Source organism: Tetrao urogallus (assembly GCF_951394365.1).
Source record: "Tetrao urogallus genome assembly, chromosome: 8".
Classification (NCBI taxonomy): Eukaryota; Metazoa; Chordata; class Aves; order Galliformes; family Phasianidae; genus Tetrao; species Tetrao urogallus.
In genome coordinates, this window is record NC_136821.1 from 20,508,151 (window position 1) to 20,526,504 (window position 18,354).

General features: G+C 36.0%; 1 protein-coding gene across 3 annotated transcripts in view; it reads right to left on the bottom strand.

Moving 5' to 3' along the window:
* The window catches only part of ATF2 (activating transcription factor 2), a gene marked incomplete at both ends in the record, with an annotated part of 37,479 nt that extends 25,914 nt beyond the window's left edge, over positions 1–11,565 (bottom strand). For 2 of the 3 annotated variants that reach the window (XM_079538833.1, XM_079538832.1), the window contains 4 exons: positions 4,354–4,482; positions 6,441–6,559; positions 9,056–9,152; positions 11,518–11,565. In XM_079538833.1, coding sequence (XP_079394959.1) covers positions 4,354–4,482; positions 6,441–6,559; positions 9,056–9,152; positions 11,518–11,565 — 393 coding nt within the window. The remainder of the gene's footprint in view (positions 1–4,353; positions 4,483–6,440; positions 6,560–9,055; positions 9,153–11,517) is intronic. The other variant, XM_079538834.1, reaches the window with a different exon arrangement.
* Between the last annotated feature and the right edge of the window lie 6,789 nt (positions 11,566–18,354).

The following is an 18,354-nucleotide window of genomic DNA, read 5'->3' on the forward strand; positions in this document are numbered from 1 at the left end:
AAGAAAACAGAAGTACAGTATGGAATTACAGAAAAAGAAAAGAAATAGGAAGAGGCATATTCTTAGGACAGGGTTGAACACTTCTTCACAAATGAGGAATTTGATGTAACAGCTGTGCAGATCTTACTCTCTGAGAAGGGCCACAGAAAGCAGACTAGCTTCTTGACTGTAAGAAATTAGAGGAAGGCAGAAGGGGAGAACACTTGCCCTGAATCTAGCAAGAGTTAACTGAAAATATAGCATTGTGCCATTCTTCACTTGTTTCTGTTTCATTTTCTCCTACCTGCTGTTTGCCACTACTACCAGCATTGTTACTGCAACCAAGTAGGTTAGCAGAGTCACCACAAAGTGTATTCCTACTGTAGGACTTGAACACAGGAACACCCATCTTTGCCATATGTAGCAGAACCAACAGCTTTAAGAAGCTTGGTTTTTTTTTGCTTTTTCACCAGAAACATCTTTATATACAGCAACCACAAATATATACACATATAAATATAAATGCAGATATATGAGCACCACAGAGTGAATACTCATGACAAAGTAATGACTACTTTCTAAAAAAAGGTGAAAAATAACAAACAGGTAGCTACAGCCACAGAGCCATGGTGCGTTACAACTTTAAGACAAAAATGCACTCATGCAGATATTCATACCTTCTCAGTAACAGTACTGCCAGAACAGACCCTTTTCTGTATGGGTCTGTGTTGTCAGCAACTGCGAGACCCCCCCACGGCAATGCAACAGGTCTGGGGGAGTTTTTTTTAAGTACCTGTGTGAACAGATGGGGCAATAGCTCTAGAAAACAACGGTCTAAGGAGAGAAACGTGCTCAAAGGCAGCATGTGAAAAACTGATAAGCTCCAGAGAAAAACAGCCCTGATGAATTTGTAAAAATGGATAAACTCAGAAGAGCAGCTGAATCTGCACATGGTCACCAGGGTGTGCACAGCACCCATGTCAACATGCTGTATGATTCAGGTAATGTCCACAAACTTGGTGGCTGCTATGAGCAAGCAACGACTACAGGATGATATGGGCTTGATGAAAGAATGGACCCCCTAAAAGACTTACCAAACAGCCACCTAACCTTCCATCACTACAACCTTCCACTTATGAGCAAGCAGCTGAGACTGGCCTCCCAACTTCAGCTTCAACTATGCAATGCTGTAAGTTACAGCACTGTGTGAACACTGGCTATTGATAACAGCTTAACTGGTGAGCATCCTAATAAAGATTGACTGTAAACTGAATCTCTTCCTGGAGCATCTACCTGGAGAAAGGTAATTTGCAACTTTCACACCAAGTACTCCATGGTACATGTATTTCAGCAACCAAAGATCAATCTAGTAACATAACTTAATTCTATGAAATTCTGAGAACAGAAACCTCATGTGAACGCAACTCTATTAAATACAGCCTATCTTAAATACGGTGCTTTGTTTAGAAGAACAGAAATGATCACCAAACATTCAAAGAATAACATGTCTATTCAGTTGAAAACAAAGTATTTTCAATTTCCTCTTCTCACACTAACACACATTAAGTTTAACTCTGGAAAACATAAACGTGCTAATTACTTAAACAATGCTGCAATAATGTAAGCGGGAGATGCATTGGATCTACAAGAAACTGTCATTTTAGCAACATATAAAAACCCATAGGCACACCACTCCAATAAAGATACTCACTAGCCAAAGAATTGTTCTTATGAAGTGTAAATTTTGTCTAAAATAGGGTAGTCTGTAAATTCTGCTAAAGAACAAGGACAAAAAAAATAAAAAAGATAAATTGGCAGAATCACGACCTTAAGAGATTTTACCCACCTGTAAAAGAAAAAGAAGTTTAAGTATATTCAAAGATACTGAAGATTTATTGAAAGGACCTCTCCCATCCTTTTATTCTTGAAACTAAAAACCACTGAAGTTCAGAAAACATTTTACAGAGGATGATAATTATATTTTTACATTTGTTTTCAATACTTGCATATTTGCAAGTATTTTGACTCTAAAAGCAAATATGCAAAAACTTCCTGATACAATCAATGAACACTTGGAATTCTTTATACAGAAAGGCAGATGGCCAGAACTATTGCTGTAATTGATTAACACTAAGAAAACAAATGGCTTTGAAATAATTAGTTTAGGGAATTAGCTACCTGTCAACAACAACAACAACTTGAGAAACTCTGTTGAGGGTCTCCTTCTAAAATATCGTTAATAAGAAACTATAATGAGCTTGGAAACTCTGAAATAAGAAGTTAATCTTTATTTGCTTATTATTTTATGGCTAAAAGGCTTTAGGTACTTATAATGGTATCTTAGTCTATTCTACATAGAATAACAACTGCTACTGAAGCTTCGTGGAACTAAGAAAACTCTCCTAGAATACTAAAAATAGGATGAAGCATAATTTTCAGGAGTGCCTAAGAAATTCCTTTGACAACTACAAAGAAAATGAGAACCTCCTTCCACATACATTAACTGTGACCGTTTAAGACTACTGAAACATATTCAGCCAAGGGGATGGTTACGATGGCATAATTTAATAAAATAATAATTTTAAAACCAGCTATGCCCTGAAGAAAAGCAACAAACCTGCCCTCCTTCAACACACCTATAGAAGGAGAATATAAAAATCTAACTGAGAAAACAGCAACACTCTGCTCACATTTCTCAACTTCTGCAGGCCACATTCAGCAGCAGCACACTCCAAGCAGCACCCTCATCCTTGCTCAGCTTGTCTCTACAATCAGACATCAAAACAACATTAAGCTGCAGCAGCTTTTCACTTCAGCACTGTTACAGTGACAACACTGAAATTACATAATGAATAAGTTTATAAGCACTGCCAGGCATTTAGATACAATTTGCACTTGTAATGATGCTAATGAGATACTGAACCACTACTGTAAAATAAGACGTTAATATTTTTTCCTGCCAAGACTTGAGCACTTAGAATAATTATTTGCAGACAAAAACAAACTAACCTCTCCAAACTATGTAACAAAGAAGAAGATTTAAGATTTGGACTATGATATGCTTGATCAAAGCAGCTCTTACGTGTATTCTTTTAAACCAGTTTTACTATTTTTGACTACATGATTGCTTCAATAAGCCACAATTACTCATCTTTCCTAATTTATAAAACTCAGCATAGCCTTCTGAAGACAATTCTCTACTGGAATTCTCTTGACTTTCTGTCACGTACACTGTCTGTTGGGAGGATAAGAGAAGTGGTGCAAGTGGAAGAGGTAAGCTGGATACAAAGAATAACATTACCTTCACAAGGACAGTCTGGCACTGGAATGTATTAAGCAGAGACATTGTGCATTCTCCCTTCCTGGAAGTTTCAAGATTGGACTGCATAAAGTCCTGAGTCTCTTGGTCTGGTCTCAGATCTAAACTCTGCTTTGAGCAGGAAGTTGGAATAGAAATGCCTTATGGCCCCTTTCAACATGAATTATCTCGTAATCCCAAATAAGTCCACTAATTTTTGGAAACAAGGTATTTAAGTCCCTCAAATGCAGACTGCCCACCAGTGATGTGCATAGAAAACCTGCTTACTATGCTTTCCTCCTTATATTTTTATTTCCATTCCTACTTGATTAAATAATTAATTCATTCCATTAATTTTGCTCAAATTCGTGCGCTCCAAGAGAACTTCATATGATGAAAACACTGCAAGTTACATATCAATCTTATTATCAAAGTACTTCTTTTTAGTACTGCCAGAGCAGCAGTTCTGAAATGGATTTAATTACAACATTCTCTTGAGACAGACAATACCTCACAAATCCAGCCTTCAGGTAAACACTAAACAAGCAACTGCCCCACATCACTGTTTTTAAACATACTGGTAGAGCTGAAAGGGTATGGATTTTGAAATACAGTTTTCCTGCTTAATTTTGAAAGACCACCCATTTGACCCCTGTACATTTTTATGGAACACCCCATGCTGCTGCACAAAACTAGTCATGAGAAAACACAGAATAAATACAAAAACGTACACACAGAGTCTCAAGCTACACTTCATTTGCTTTTTCAGGACTGCTGCCTGATGATGCATAAAAAAAGGATAAAGAGCCCAGTTAAGACTTTTTTAACGTAGCAGCAATACTAAATCTGATTTCCTTTGTAGTTTTACTGAATGATCAGTGTGAGGCAAATAGAAAATTGTGCTGAGCAAAGCTAACTAAAGAATTGAACAAATTAAGTATGTATCCAGAAAATGTGGTTAACAAAGTCTTTTACTTTCAGCCAGTTAAGTAGTATGGGTATCAACATGTACAAGAAGCCTAAAGACCATCAGAAGATTCAGATAACGAATTCCAATAATAAAAAGCAATCCTGACCTTTTCATCATTGGTAGTAGACTCTGGATGAGGTAAAGGACTATCTTGATGAGTTGTCTCTACAACAGAAGGTTCTTCAATTTTGTTTCTTATAATTGGTGTTGCAAGAGGAGACAGATCTAGAGGCATCTAAAAGTAATAGTGTAAAAAAAAAATCACTAAAAAATAAAATATGTAAGAAAATACAAGCATCTAAGGAGAAATATTAGCTTTATTATAATAATAACAGTGAGGTGCTAATGTCTGGAAGATCTTGATGCAGATGTGTCAGCAGTCAAGCCTACTTTTTCCAGCATCTATATAAACACCAATTTTCACTAAGACTTTGTGTTTCAATTTCCATTGCCAGATTAAACACTTTTCTGAAGTTCTTCTTTCCCAAGATTCACAGGAGAGTTATAATTGAGGAAGGACAGCACTAAACTTAAAGGCTACGCTTACGATACAATCCCTCTATAAATGACATCACACGCCGCTAAGTGTAAAATCTTAACTTCATTTTCAAAGTAGAAAAAAAGCTATGACGGATGGACTTGTCATTTCAAACTTGGTGCAGATAATAATTACTGAAAAAGTTTTATATTGCTACACACAAAGTCCACCAGAACATCTGAAATGCTGCAAAGAAATTCAGTTATAAAAATACTTAAAGCAGCGTATTGACTCGAAAACCCGTACTACCATCTAACCTGTTGTCCAAACACATTTGAAAGAGAATTTCCCCAGAGCTCATACTCCCCTTATTATTCTTCTAGGTGCTTTTTTTTCTATTTCATTTTTATTTTTTTTACTGAATAGGTTATTAAAAAGAAGGAAAAACTGCTAAAGGTGGAACCTTTTTGCACATTACAGCTGAATGTGAAACACTACAGAAAAAGCAAAACTACTTTAAAAAATCCTTAGGAAGAATTGCTATTAGGGTAATTTTTTCTACCCCTTGCCATTCTTGTTTATTTATGTTATCAAAGATACACAGCACAACTGTATTTCTTCTTGTCAGCTTGGAAAACAATTATCAATTTTAAAAGTTGTTGAAATGTTTTAAATACTCTGCAATAACTGTAACCTCCTCCAAGAAAGTGGTCAATTACAAAGAAAGTCAAGTCAGAATCAAAAACAGAATTTGTTTTATCATTCACATGATTTCAAGAAAGTTACCGTACACCAATTAAAAAAGATTTGGCACAGTTGTGAGCTCAAAGCAAAGGTGAGTTTTCATCAAGAACACGCAGAAATGAGTCCTGTTCACAAGTGCCTACTAAAATCTTTACTGAAACAGAGAGTAACCAGACACTGATTCTGTAAAGTCTACATACATGTGTATAAAAGAAACTTTACTTATTTTTTAATGTCACTGTCTGTGGAAGTTAAAGCATACAATCAGGCAAAGGTAAAATCATTCAAAGGGGACACAAAAATTTTCATTTGCAGAAGAGTTTATACGTTTGGGCCCTAAACTAGTTAGGGCTAGCAAGTTATAGAAGAAATAGGAGAAAGCATGTTTAAACTTAAGGACAGTTCCTCACGAAAGAACATTAAATGCTGAACAGAAACTGTAAATTCTGCTTAGATTTTAGTGTACTGTAAAAAAAAGCAATGTAGATGTTTAGGTTGTGATCAGTAATTTCTAGGTAAAAATGATAATTTAACTGACAAAGCAAACACAATTGTTATCAAATTACTGACATTTCCAAATTTAGTGGTTGTGCTGAATTGTTAAAGTATTTAATATTATTGTTTTCACTTCTTTCTTCTCAAATGTCTTTCTGCAAAATTCATTAATTTTCTGACTTTTAAAAATTATTTGGAGCCTAATGAAATTTCAATCAAGCTAATGGTGAACTTCAACAGATACACAGGCAAATACTTAGAGAATTCAGACAAAATCAGTGTGTTCCAGTGCCCATTCTTCTCATGTAAACTAACCTGCAGAAAAGTAATCTTAACCTCTGTATTCTCCCCATGGAAGATTATACACGGGCAGCTGGCCAACAGCTTCTGGTATAGTTTAAAAGACAACATATAAACTCAGGTTTGCTTTTCTCAGTTGAACAGCAGGACTGAAAAGAAAATTTACATGAACTTACTTTCTTAATGTCATCTTCGGAAGCCTTTTTAAACTCATTTTCAAAAGGGCTTGCTAATTCATTGAATAAGCCAACTTCTTCACAGTTCTTCAAGAATCTAGTTGGTGTTGGTGTCTGATCTGAAATTAAGTTTACATAAACCACACAATTTTACTTTTAAAATACTATTTGAGAACATACACTTTGTAAATAATTTTCAAAGTAAAAGGAGACAGCACCAAAATATCAAGATATTGATTTGTAATTATAAAAACACACAACTTTTACTAAAAACTAGCCCAGGCTAACTAAATTACATTCAAAAAAATCTCAATTTATTCAGATAACTATTCATAAGCCTTAGTGAGTTTTATGCTACAAAGGATTTCTTCTATCTTAAAATCGATATGATACCAAGGAAATTTATACATTTAAGAAATCTGTATTTTGCCTACATAAAGATGATATCAATGGGGTTATTTACTTTAACTATCTTTATAGTTGATGAATGTATTAATACTTCAAGCCATTTAGCAATTCACTTCAAAATTACTTCCCTTTTGTTCAGAAAACTAAATACATGAAAAGCAAGGGTATTTTTGTATGTTTAGGATGCTCTTAGTCAGTTGCCTGTTAACTGTCAATTAAGTATTTATTTTGAAGACTGGTTAAAAGAACAAAACCTTAAAGATTTGTGCTGATTTTCTGATCACGTATACTCTAGTAACACTCTCAAAAGATGCAGCATATAACAAAAAGAATGGCCAAAGAAGTGCTTTGATACCAAGTATTTTGGTGCATCTATTGGGAATGAAAGTATAAACCCAAAATCTCATGGTTGTAACTGTACAGCAGTTCTTTTTTCCTATCAGCCTTTCACAGAATTTGCTCATTTCAGACAGAATTATCTTCTCATTCCTTGCCAGCCAGCACCACACAGATATTGATAAAAAGCAGTTGCATTACAAAACATAGCAACATATGGGATTTACATTAATATGCTTGATTTTTGTAAGCCAACACTGTCATTTTCATAGAAAACTAGACTCTTGATTAGAAACAGAGAAAATTGTTTCATTCTGAAAAACACAGATGAGGGAAAGGAATAGATGATGTGATTAAAAACACTGTTTTGCCTTGAAAGCACGCTCCTTTCTGTCCTGCAGGAAAACCAGCCACAAGGCATACTCCACCTGCTGGAGACAAGTAGTTCGAGTTTGCAGACCGCTAACCCCTTACAGCGCTGGAAGGATATCAAAGATTTCTTCTGTCCACGTCCATCAACCACAGGGAGTTTTTCTCAAGAGCCAGTCAACTACAGCACATCACTTTGGTGAGCTAGCAGCCTCTAGTTTCAAAGGCAAGACCTACACAAAGGCTTCAATTTTTTTAAAAAAGTGCATTCACAGCTCACAGACAGTTTCTTTCTTTCTTCTAATGTTGTGAAAATGAGAGTAATCAATTCCAAGTGTGTGAAACACGATAACAGGAGATATGATATTGTACAAAAGACTTCGTTGGATCTTGTAATTGTAGAATTGAGCTGCAGTTCTAAGACTTCTGGCACCCTGCTTACTACTGCCTGAGGCAGTCCCAAAAGAGGTTTTCTATAAATTTACTATGTAAATTCCTCTATTTCACTACTATCACTGGGTCATCTGTTACAAAGTAACTTAATCTGAAATACCATTAGTATTATTATGTACATCTTCACTAATGTAACCAAGCAGTTATAACTACAGTTCACGTACTGAAATGTAGTTGCAAAGAGACAGAATGGCATCACAGTTTCGTTCTCACACACCTGATCAGGAACAGGCCTTCTTTCTTATGGTTTAATAGTTGAGAACTGTGTCTAGAATATCAAAATGTAACTGCCATTGTAACAATAACTTCTTTTTGTCTCCATGTCCTAGTAAGTTAGCTTCTTAAAACAAAGACACTCTGTAAATGTCTGAAAGTCTTCGCAACATCCATTTACACTGTTCTACCACCGAAAAAAACGTTCTGACTATAACTTTGCAATTAGCACGTGCTGTCTTCATTGAAGAGCTTTAAAGTACATTATGATCCCTTGGTGATTACTTCTGAGCCTGAACAAACAAAAAAGTTACTTACCACCATGAATTCAGAGGTGGAAATACAATAACAGTAGTTGGAATTGAAAAAAACCTTAAAATAATTATTGTTATCTTCCTTGTAGTTACTAACTCACTCTCCTAATGTCACCACAGCATGTAAAAACATAACATATTTTAAATTTCAGGGACAAGCAATCCCAATTAAACTGTAAGCCTTAAATATGGTACAACCAAGTGACAGACCTGTTAGGCACAGCCTTTGTTAGTGTTGGTTCTTATTGAACACTTACTACACAATTTAATCAATTATTAAAGTATTGATATCCGGAAAAAAATTTATCATGTATCAGATCTAAATAAAAGTTAAAAAGCAGATTTTAAGAAAATTTAATAATACAGGAAAGCATTTACAAAACACTTTGCAGACGACTACAATGAAGAAAATATTTCAGTCTCACAACGCACATCTACTCATTAAGTACAGAAAACAGACCAAAATGAACACACATTCCTCCAGGAAAAATGAACAAACTAGTTATGAAATTCTATACTAACCAGCCACGATGACACTATCATTACGAGCCGGACCAAATTTCAGTGTCATCTCATGTTTATGTTTATGGACAGCCAAATGATCCTCATTGGTAAAACGCTGCGGCAGAAAATGTTAAGAAATGTAATTTTGAATACAAAAACAGTAAATACAGTTCTACAGAAAGTCACTTTCATAACATGTAAAACAGTTGTTACTAACTTAATAGACAACTCTCTGGAATATCTTACTTTGTTGGTCAACAGTACCAGCAAAAATATGACAAAACTCAAATAATGTTCACAGTACCCAAACAGCATCAACATCAGCAAAATGGCAGAGTAAGTACCTGCAGTCATCAAAAGTCCACAGTAACATTTCAGAGTACTGCAGACTCCATCCACCATTAGCAAACAACCATTCTCTATGCTAACAGATCTTGGCAATGTTTAGCAATTATCACTATTTGATATTATTGTTTGGTTTATCACAATTATGAGAATTGATCTGTAATCACAAACACAGACTTACTGTATTTAATAGTGTAATAACTGAATAAAATGTAACTCCTGCCCCTTACAGGTTTCTAACATGAAGCAGACAGAATGGGAAATACTGCTATATCATCAAACCACTGAAAGGCTGTAAATTATTAAAACTTATCAGCATTTAAAAAGCTCCCAACTTTTCAGAAGTATCCCAGCAGTGTTTTGCATACTCTTCCACAATTTAGTGTACACTCTATGAAGGAAGCAGCAAGCAGACAAACTATGTACTGTACAATATATGTATATATATATATATTTTTTTTTTAACTTGAAACTTGCTATGCCTCTTTGATTGCGAATAAAGATAGTGATTTAGCTGAGAAAAGTCTAAGAAAAGTCTTCCCAAAATGTATATTTCTACATTCAATGAAATATTCTAATTCTTACTTTTCTTTATGAATATCTGGAGCCTACATAGAATGGCCTGAGTTGAAAAGGACCTCAAAGGTCATCTAGTTTCAACCGTCCTGCTGTGGGCAGAGTCACCAACCACCAGACCAGGCTGCCCACAGCCACATCCAGCCTGGCCTTGAATGCCTCCAGGGATGGGGCATCCACAACCTCTCTGGGCAAGCTGTTCCACTGCGTCACCATTCTCCAAGTGAAAAACTTCATCCATAACATTTCTGATTTTTCCCCAGTCACTTAAGTCACTCCACATATAACTTGTAAGAGATACCGACCAAGCACCACCTCTCAGAAAACCATATAGAAAGCTTAACTGACCTCCAAGCATTGTCTTTAGAATATTTATGTGAGAAGGAACATGCATACGTGGAGTCGAGAGGAGATTTAAAAATGCGAGATTACTGAAAAACAGTGCAATACAGGCCAGGCTCTTCTGTTAGGACTCTGCTTGCCAAGGATTCCAAATGCCACTATCCACAGCTCCCGTGTCTTATCTCTAGATACACCCTAAGGCAGGGATACCGTTATTCTATCACACTACAACTCAAACACACCTCTACGTCCTACTACATGACACAGACTTATTTGGAAGGAACAGGATCTCTATTCTACAGCATGATCTGGCATCTGGAGAAGCTTTGCCCATTCTCTGAGACACAAATTTCACTTTCCTCCTTCACTTCAATAAAGGATTGTTGTAGCCCCACGATGCATCTTCTATGAGATTTAGTTCTGACAGCTTACATCAAAATTGGATTCAGACAGGGTGGGGAAAAACATGTTGCTTAGAAGAAGGTATTCAACTCCTACTAATTCTGATGTCTCTGAACATACAAGACATGGTAAGAAATCTGAGTCCTTTCCCACTCTAAATACAAAATGCTTCATTAATGTAACATTAATGCTGTCAGTCATCATAAAAAGCTATCTTTTCAGAACAAGAATGAAAATATTTTGACCTCAAAATCAAATCAATTCAAGTGCATCACTAGAATGGAAAAAAAAAATGCAGCCAGTTTAAGGAATTGGTTCTATACAAAGGCAGCAGGAATGTCAACCTCACGCAGCAGATAATGTAAACTCACTCATTTTCAGGTTACTGAATTAAAAGTGGTAAGACAAATTTTAAGTGACCATGTATTAAAGCATTCGTTAACTATTTTTGTTGTTGTTGTTTTCTGCTCATTTAGTGCTACTAAACACAAATCCTGCAAGTCTCACTGTGAGCTCCTCATTAATGTTGAAATATACTGAAAAATGTAGGTTACCTGCACAACTATTGCACACATTTTTTCATGAAAACATAAGACTGGGCAAAAAAGGAAATTGTCTTCATTATATGGTTAGTATTTTTCTGAATAAACTGAGAATTTAAATGCTAGAAATTCTTGCTGCCACCAGCTTTTCAGCAGAACTGGAAAGATGGGTACTTCCTACCAATTAAGTTTCTTCTCTTCATTCTCTGGAAACATGTTTCACTGTTTCACTTTTACTCAATCAATGTTAATAACTTCAAGTCAGACCATTACCTGGCCACATCCAGGGGCAGTGCATAAAAAGGGTTTGTCATCACTCATATTCCACAGGTCGTTGTGCTACCTGTATTAAAATGACAGTGGGAAGCATTTTACAAACACTGCAGCAAATTATCAATATATCAATATCCATGGGAAATTTTAATATTCTACAAGCAAGAACTTCTGCCTTCTAACAGCACTAAGAATCTAAATACCCAGCATATGAGTAGCATCTGGACTACAAACTCTCTAAGTTTGTAGCCAAAATCAAATTGAGATAGATTTTAAATGTGCAACTCAGTTGGAAAGACAAGTGTTTGTACGTAATGTCACCAATTGCAAAACATTTATGAAAACACAGTAAGACCATTTGTTTCTGAAACAAAAATATCTTGTAATAATTACCCAATTCCTTCCACCCCCTGCCAAGAAAAGAACAAAGCAGCAGATAAATAATGAGGACTGAGTGCCAACAAATGAAAGTGGTTGGTTAGATAGTTTTTTTCATAATCACGTAAACTTTTTCATAATCATCTTTTTTTTTTTTCCTCACTCAAAGCAAAGCTACCACATAGCCCATTATGGACTCTTTTAAAAACATAACTGCAAAACACACATATACTTTAATAACATCTCAGCCATATAACTGTATCACCAGGAAGCTAAAAAATATTTAAGAAAGAATTAATGGACATTATTCTATTTTATGCTGTTTTGCTTCCTCATCAAGCATGCTGAAACACGTACCTGTCAGATTTCACACATAAATCTGTTTCATAGGGCAAACTATCATATCCTCCTTTTCATGGCAATGAACTGTAATTGAAAGAAGATATTAATTACCATGCTTGTTAAGTATACAATAAACCATGATTTTGTAAAGATACATGATATAACGTCCATCCTTCATAACTCAAACAAAAAACACTACAGCTTTGCCAAATGAATTGTTTACCTCAACAGATCCACTTCTTTAATTTTACTTGTCTCAGACATTAAAAGCTGCTTCTACAATTAAATTTTTTGGACAAACTTCATGATTGATATTTTTCTTGTAAAAAAAAAAAAAACAACCCAGAATCCTCTATTTTTTTAAGTGAGAACTCCAACACTAAAAGAAAAATCAGTCCACAAATTAACCTTAAAGCTACAAAAATCCTAATAGTTTCAGACACTTGCTGAGGAGAATTAAAATACCGAAGAACTAACACTTTTTCCAATTAATTTTTTCATAGCTGGAGGCATGCAATACATTTTTTTCTTCAAATAAGCAAAGATGATCTTCACATTTCAGATGCTCTAAGATAAGGTATTCTAAAGCATGCAGTGAAGTTTTAGGTAAAGAGAATAAAGAGAAACACGTTGTTTGCACTCACATCAGAGCAAGGGAAACAATTTCAGACAGATCTGCTGTCAGACACTCCTTTCCACCTTGCTAAGAGCAAGACATTTCTACCCCATACTTGGAAATAAGTGTGGTCATCTACTTGAGTCTTTCATGATACCAGTACAAAGAAGAATTATAATTCCATCAAGCATCAACAATGCTGTATTAACTTATTAGAAAATGTGGTCAAGGTAAATCTGATAAGCTGTGGACAGCAGGTGTAACTGTCCTTCATCTCATCATTATCAACTCTCTGCTCCTGAACCATTTGGCTGGAAGTTCTCTCAAGTTCATTCTGGGCTCGGCTACTTTTTATGCTTTCCTGGCTATTGGTCCTTAGCACAAACTTTTCCTTCAACCTCTTCCTTTCTGGTTCTAGCAAACCAAAATTAATCCACTGGCATGGTATGCCTGCTCTGATTGTGTTCTGTGTTAGGGAAGAACACAACTGGGTGGGATAAGAGAAAGGAGAGTACATTTCTCAACTACATTTCTCAACAGGCAAGGTGGTATCGCTCTACTTTGGGAAAAAGGGAAACAGATGGGATTGGGTCAACCTGTGTTGGACAGTGCACAAGATCTGCACATGGATGCTGTAACATCAATGACTCAAAATAACAACAGTTCAGGGACAATGCACATGTAAAAACATTATATTGTCACATCAGAGATAAGTGTTGAGCAACTAATCCCATTATTGAAGTTATCTCATTTTAAGTTCAAGTAACAGGAGGAGAAGAAAAAAAAAAAAGAAAAGAAAGCACCAATGCAGCTAACTAGCCAGGAGATGACAAGCCCTGTTAGCCCCTCTGTGGGTTCCCCCCAAAAGGAAACACATTCATCTTTAAGTATGGATATTTATATAAGTATCTAACAATGTTAGTTCCGACCTGCGCTTGGCTTGATGAATAAATATGTCTTTGTGATTAACGATCACAAACAAAACAAATTCATGACCACTCTTCAGGGGGAGAGATGAAAAGGTGCAAGGCTTCGGAGGCTGCTTAACTATCTTAAGAACACCATTTACCACTAGAGACAAAGCAGTTCAAGTAAGCCTAAGCAAATCATCTAAGACATAATACCTGAGAAATTTGTATGTGTAGAGGACACATTATCTGATCCTTTTGTCTAAGATGAACAGTAAAAACTACTGCATAGAATTTTGGATATTACTTTAAGGAGGAGAGCCCAGTGTCCTTGGCTATGGGCACCAAATAGCAAAGAAGCAAATCTTGGAGAGAGAGAGAAAGAGAGATTCCAGTGTCACTTCTAAATATATACATTCAACAAAATGAGGATTCTGAGACTGAGATCACAAGCCAAGAAGAGACGAACGGCTGCCAGAAGCTTTAGATTCCTTGGCACTAACAACTCAGGGAAACATTTATGTCCTACAGACAAGATGCCAAAGCAAATCAAGGAGAGAGATTGCTCCACCAGTCTTTGCAAAGAATTCATAACCTGTCTCAAGGTTCTGAAGAGGTGAAATATTTATTGCACTGTTACAACTGTGAACATGGTACTATCAACACTAAAGAGTATTAAGAATGTCATGGGCAAGTTCAGTATTCACGACTTAGGCTTCATGACTAAGGTTGTTCTCAATGAAGCCTTAGGATTCCACCTTTATATTATCTGGAATTTAAATAGACACTGAGAGGTCATCCCCCTGAACACCGTACCTTTGTTCAGCTATGTAAAGCAGATGTTTTTATTATGGGTTCATACAGGCAGGGACAGACTCCTTGAGGTCTCAAAAGGAATTAGCTTTGTTAAATCTTGATCGTGAGGCAGCACATACTTAAATGCAACTGCAATATACACACAATTACATATTATAAACAAAAAGTTATTTCTTTAACAAACCAAAGGTGTATTATTTTTCTCCTAAAAGACGAAGATTTTGATCAACTAAGGGGCACATACAACACTCTAACTGTTAATACAGCTTACACGAATCTTTGAAAGTGCACAGTATTAGTCACAAAAAATCTACTACACCCACACTGTTAGCATTTTTTTTCCCTTAGGTCATAAACTGTAAAGATTAATTTTTTTCCTGTCTGCCCATTGACTCTTTTAAAGGAATATTACCAAAATATGCATTTGCATATTAAGCAGTCACCAGGTTTCACACTTTAGGAAGCACATTTTGGGAAGCCTGAAATTTTTGACACCCTGCTTATAAAGAAAAAGAAAACAAAGTGGTGTCCTCTTCAATAACTTCATGGAGAGAAATTGAAAACAAATTCATATTCTGAACTTTCTGTTACTTGTTTGCAAACTACAAGGCATTCTGAGAGATAATGCCTTGTAAAGAGATTCTAATTAACATCTAAAGAAAAAAAAAAAGTCTCTTGAAGTGCTAAATTTTTGGAACTTAAAAGAGAAAAGAAGTTCACTCACCCATTCCAGCAAGACCTTGGACATTATAAATCTAAACAGAAACCAGATCTGACAGGATGGGAAAACAAAGGGCTCACATTCATTAGTCTAGCCACACCAGTAAGGATTGTATTTACCTATTACAGAGACAAATGCAAAGCTCACACCTAGAACAAAATTATTCCATGCTACACTGCAGGCTGAGGGCAAGCAGCCTTGTCAAGCAGCCTTGGGGCAGAACTTGGATCTCATGGTGGACAACAAACTGAATACAATTTATCAGCAAATCACTTGCAGCACCAAAAGCTACCAGCACACTGGGCTGAATTAGAAAAAGCATAGCAAGCAGATCAAGGGAAGTGACTGTTCTCCTTCACTTGGCATTCAGGGAGCTGCAGCTGGAGTACTGTGTCCAGTTTTGAGCCCTCAAAACAAAAAAGATAATCAACTTGAAGAGAAACCAGTAGGGGCCCACCAAAACACTTATGGGGTTGGATTACTACGTTCAAGAACAGTAAACAGGAGCCAAACTTGTCCAGCCTAGAAAAGGAAGGCTAAGGAAAAATCTACTTTCCTTCTAATGCTACCTACTGTGCTACTATAGAGAGAACAGATTCAGATTCTTGGTAGTGTACAACAAAAGAATGAGACTCAACATCTTTGGAACAGCTTTAGAAAACTCCAGGTGGTTAAGTTTATGGCCCACCACCTGAAACTGTAGATGCTATGCTAAAACAAACAAACAAGAAACAAACAGACATCAACAAAAACCAACACAAAAAACATCCTTTGCCTGCCTCCTCTCTTTCTTCTGCATTTTTGCGTGCTCTGGTTTCAAAAGGCTATTGGAGACTGACTGCCCTAAGAGAGAACACCACAACAAAAAAAAAGAATTAAAAAAATACGTTCTCCCTAAATACCAAAAGAATAATCCTACATGCCATCTTGACAAAAATGTTCCCCATCCAACACAATGAGAAATAAAGTATGTAAGCTTCAAACCTAATGGCCAGAGATGAATTATAGGCACTTTTGTTTGCTAGCCAGGTAACAAGCAAAAAAACCTTGTTGCATAGAAAAAAAGAAGACAGCTCTTGAAGTGATTCAATTTGAATTTGAACCTCCAGCCTCAACTTTAATTCTTCAGATGATCCAAATACTCCAATTAAAGAATTCTTATTATAGTCCACTGAAGTACAACATTCTTCTACAAGCCTTGCTACCCTGCCTTCTCTCAGAAAGACAGAGAAACCTGTAGATTCTCAGCGTAATTCTCAGGGAGAAACAGTATCAGAGATGAACATGGGAACAGCATCAAATAATCTCAGCAGTACAGACAACTTTAATCACAATACAATCTCTCATTTTTGCTGTTCATTTGCTCCACATTTCAACACAAAGATAAACCAGAATGGTGTGAAAGCATTTAAATGTCTTAAGTCTCATCACTTTTGGAAAGCAAGCAATGAAGTAAATTATATATACTTGTAAATAAATACAATTGGTTAAAATGCATTTAATATAAAGCAAAATAAGTACAGTAGCATTTACAAATAATTTACTGACATCTAAATAAGCACAGACAGCGTGCTTATTTAAAAAATAAAGGTGTTCCCATAAAACATCAAACCAGGATTAATCTAAACGTCACAAAACAGCTTCAACAATCATTTGTATATTTTTAATCAGGTTTCAAGTAAATACCTCAAGTACACTTTCAAGAAGCTATTACTGCTTCTTCTGAAGCTTGCCTGTAAAATACCTTCCTGTAGACAGCTTGTAAGAAAAGGCAACCACAGACCTGACCAATGTCTCGATGGCTTATTTTAGTGGTAAAGGTTCTTTTGTTTTCTCTCTTAATTCCCCCATACAGCAGAAGCACAGAAATCTCAACTGACACCTCAATTCAATTTTTTTCTATTAAACATTTAAATAGTTGTTTAAAACGTATACATGTACATTAACAATCCCTGCAAAAATACCTCCAAATTTGCTGAGCAAAGTCATTCACACATGTCTACAAAGATTTGTCAGACTTGCTGCTGCTAAAGCCTCTCAACATTACCAAGCATGCTGGATGCCAAAAGACCCTTATGCCCTAATTTGCTCATCAGCTATGCAAACTTATCCTGCAATTTCTTATTCTAAACCCTGTAGCAATAGACTGCTCTCTTGTAATTTCAAAGCTGACACAAACAGCATGGAAGAAGACACCCTTAAAGTGAATCTAAGATAGGATCTGCTGAGAAGACAACTGTAAACAAACAAAATCTGGTAGGCAAAAAAACCAACAACGCTACTTCACCATTCCTCTGCTGCGCAGAAAGTAAGAACAAACGCACATTCCGGCAGGTGTCAACCCATTCCTCAATTGGACAGCCCACAGAGGACAATCTGAGCCTACCAGCTACTGTAAGAGCTGATTGATCTACCATTGCTTGCATGTGTTGCAAACCCAAGTCTTGCAGCTTGGTGACCCTTGCATACGGCTCCATCTCAAGAAACAGCTATACATTCTTGTTCAAAAAAAATGAGAAAGTGGGATAAAACACAAACTGGGCTTTTGTCACGAAGTAGAGTTACGGTAGCCTATCAGCATTAAGGATCTCCTAAGTGTGTACCTCACAAAGTGCTTAAGTCAAAGCATCAGAGATGTATTTTCCTACAGATGTTTGCATTTTCTCAAGACTAATCACGCACACTAAACATTTCTTCTTATTCTTTACATTTGATCTGGGATTGCACCCCTTTTTATCGCACAATAAACTCTGACTGTATATAGAGTTATTAACTCTTAGTAGCCTTTAATGTAGATCTCATCGTAGTAAGTAATTGCTTTCACATTAGGCTTTTAAGATCTTACTTTAAAGTTCCTATAAAAGAAAAGAGAAGCATAAAAGAGCAAGGGCAAAAATTATCGAAGTCTTTATCGACTCATGAGTTCTACTTGAGGTGTGTAAGTTCTTCATCTCCTTGTTTGCATTTAAGGTCAAGTGGACTGACTTAATTCGTGCATTAAAGAATAACATTCTCTGAACAGGTATTGAAGAGAGAATTTAATAATTTGCTTGGCC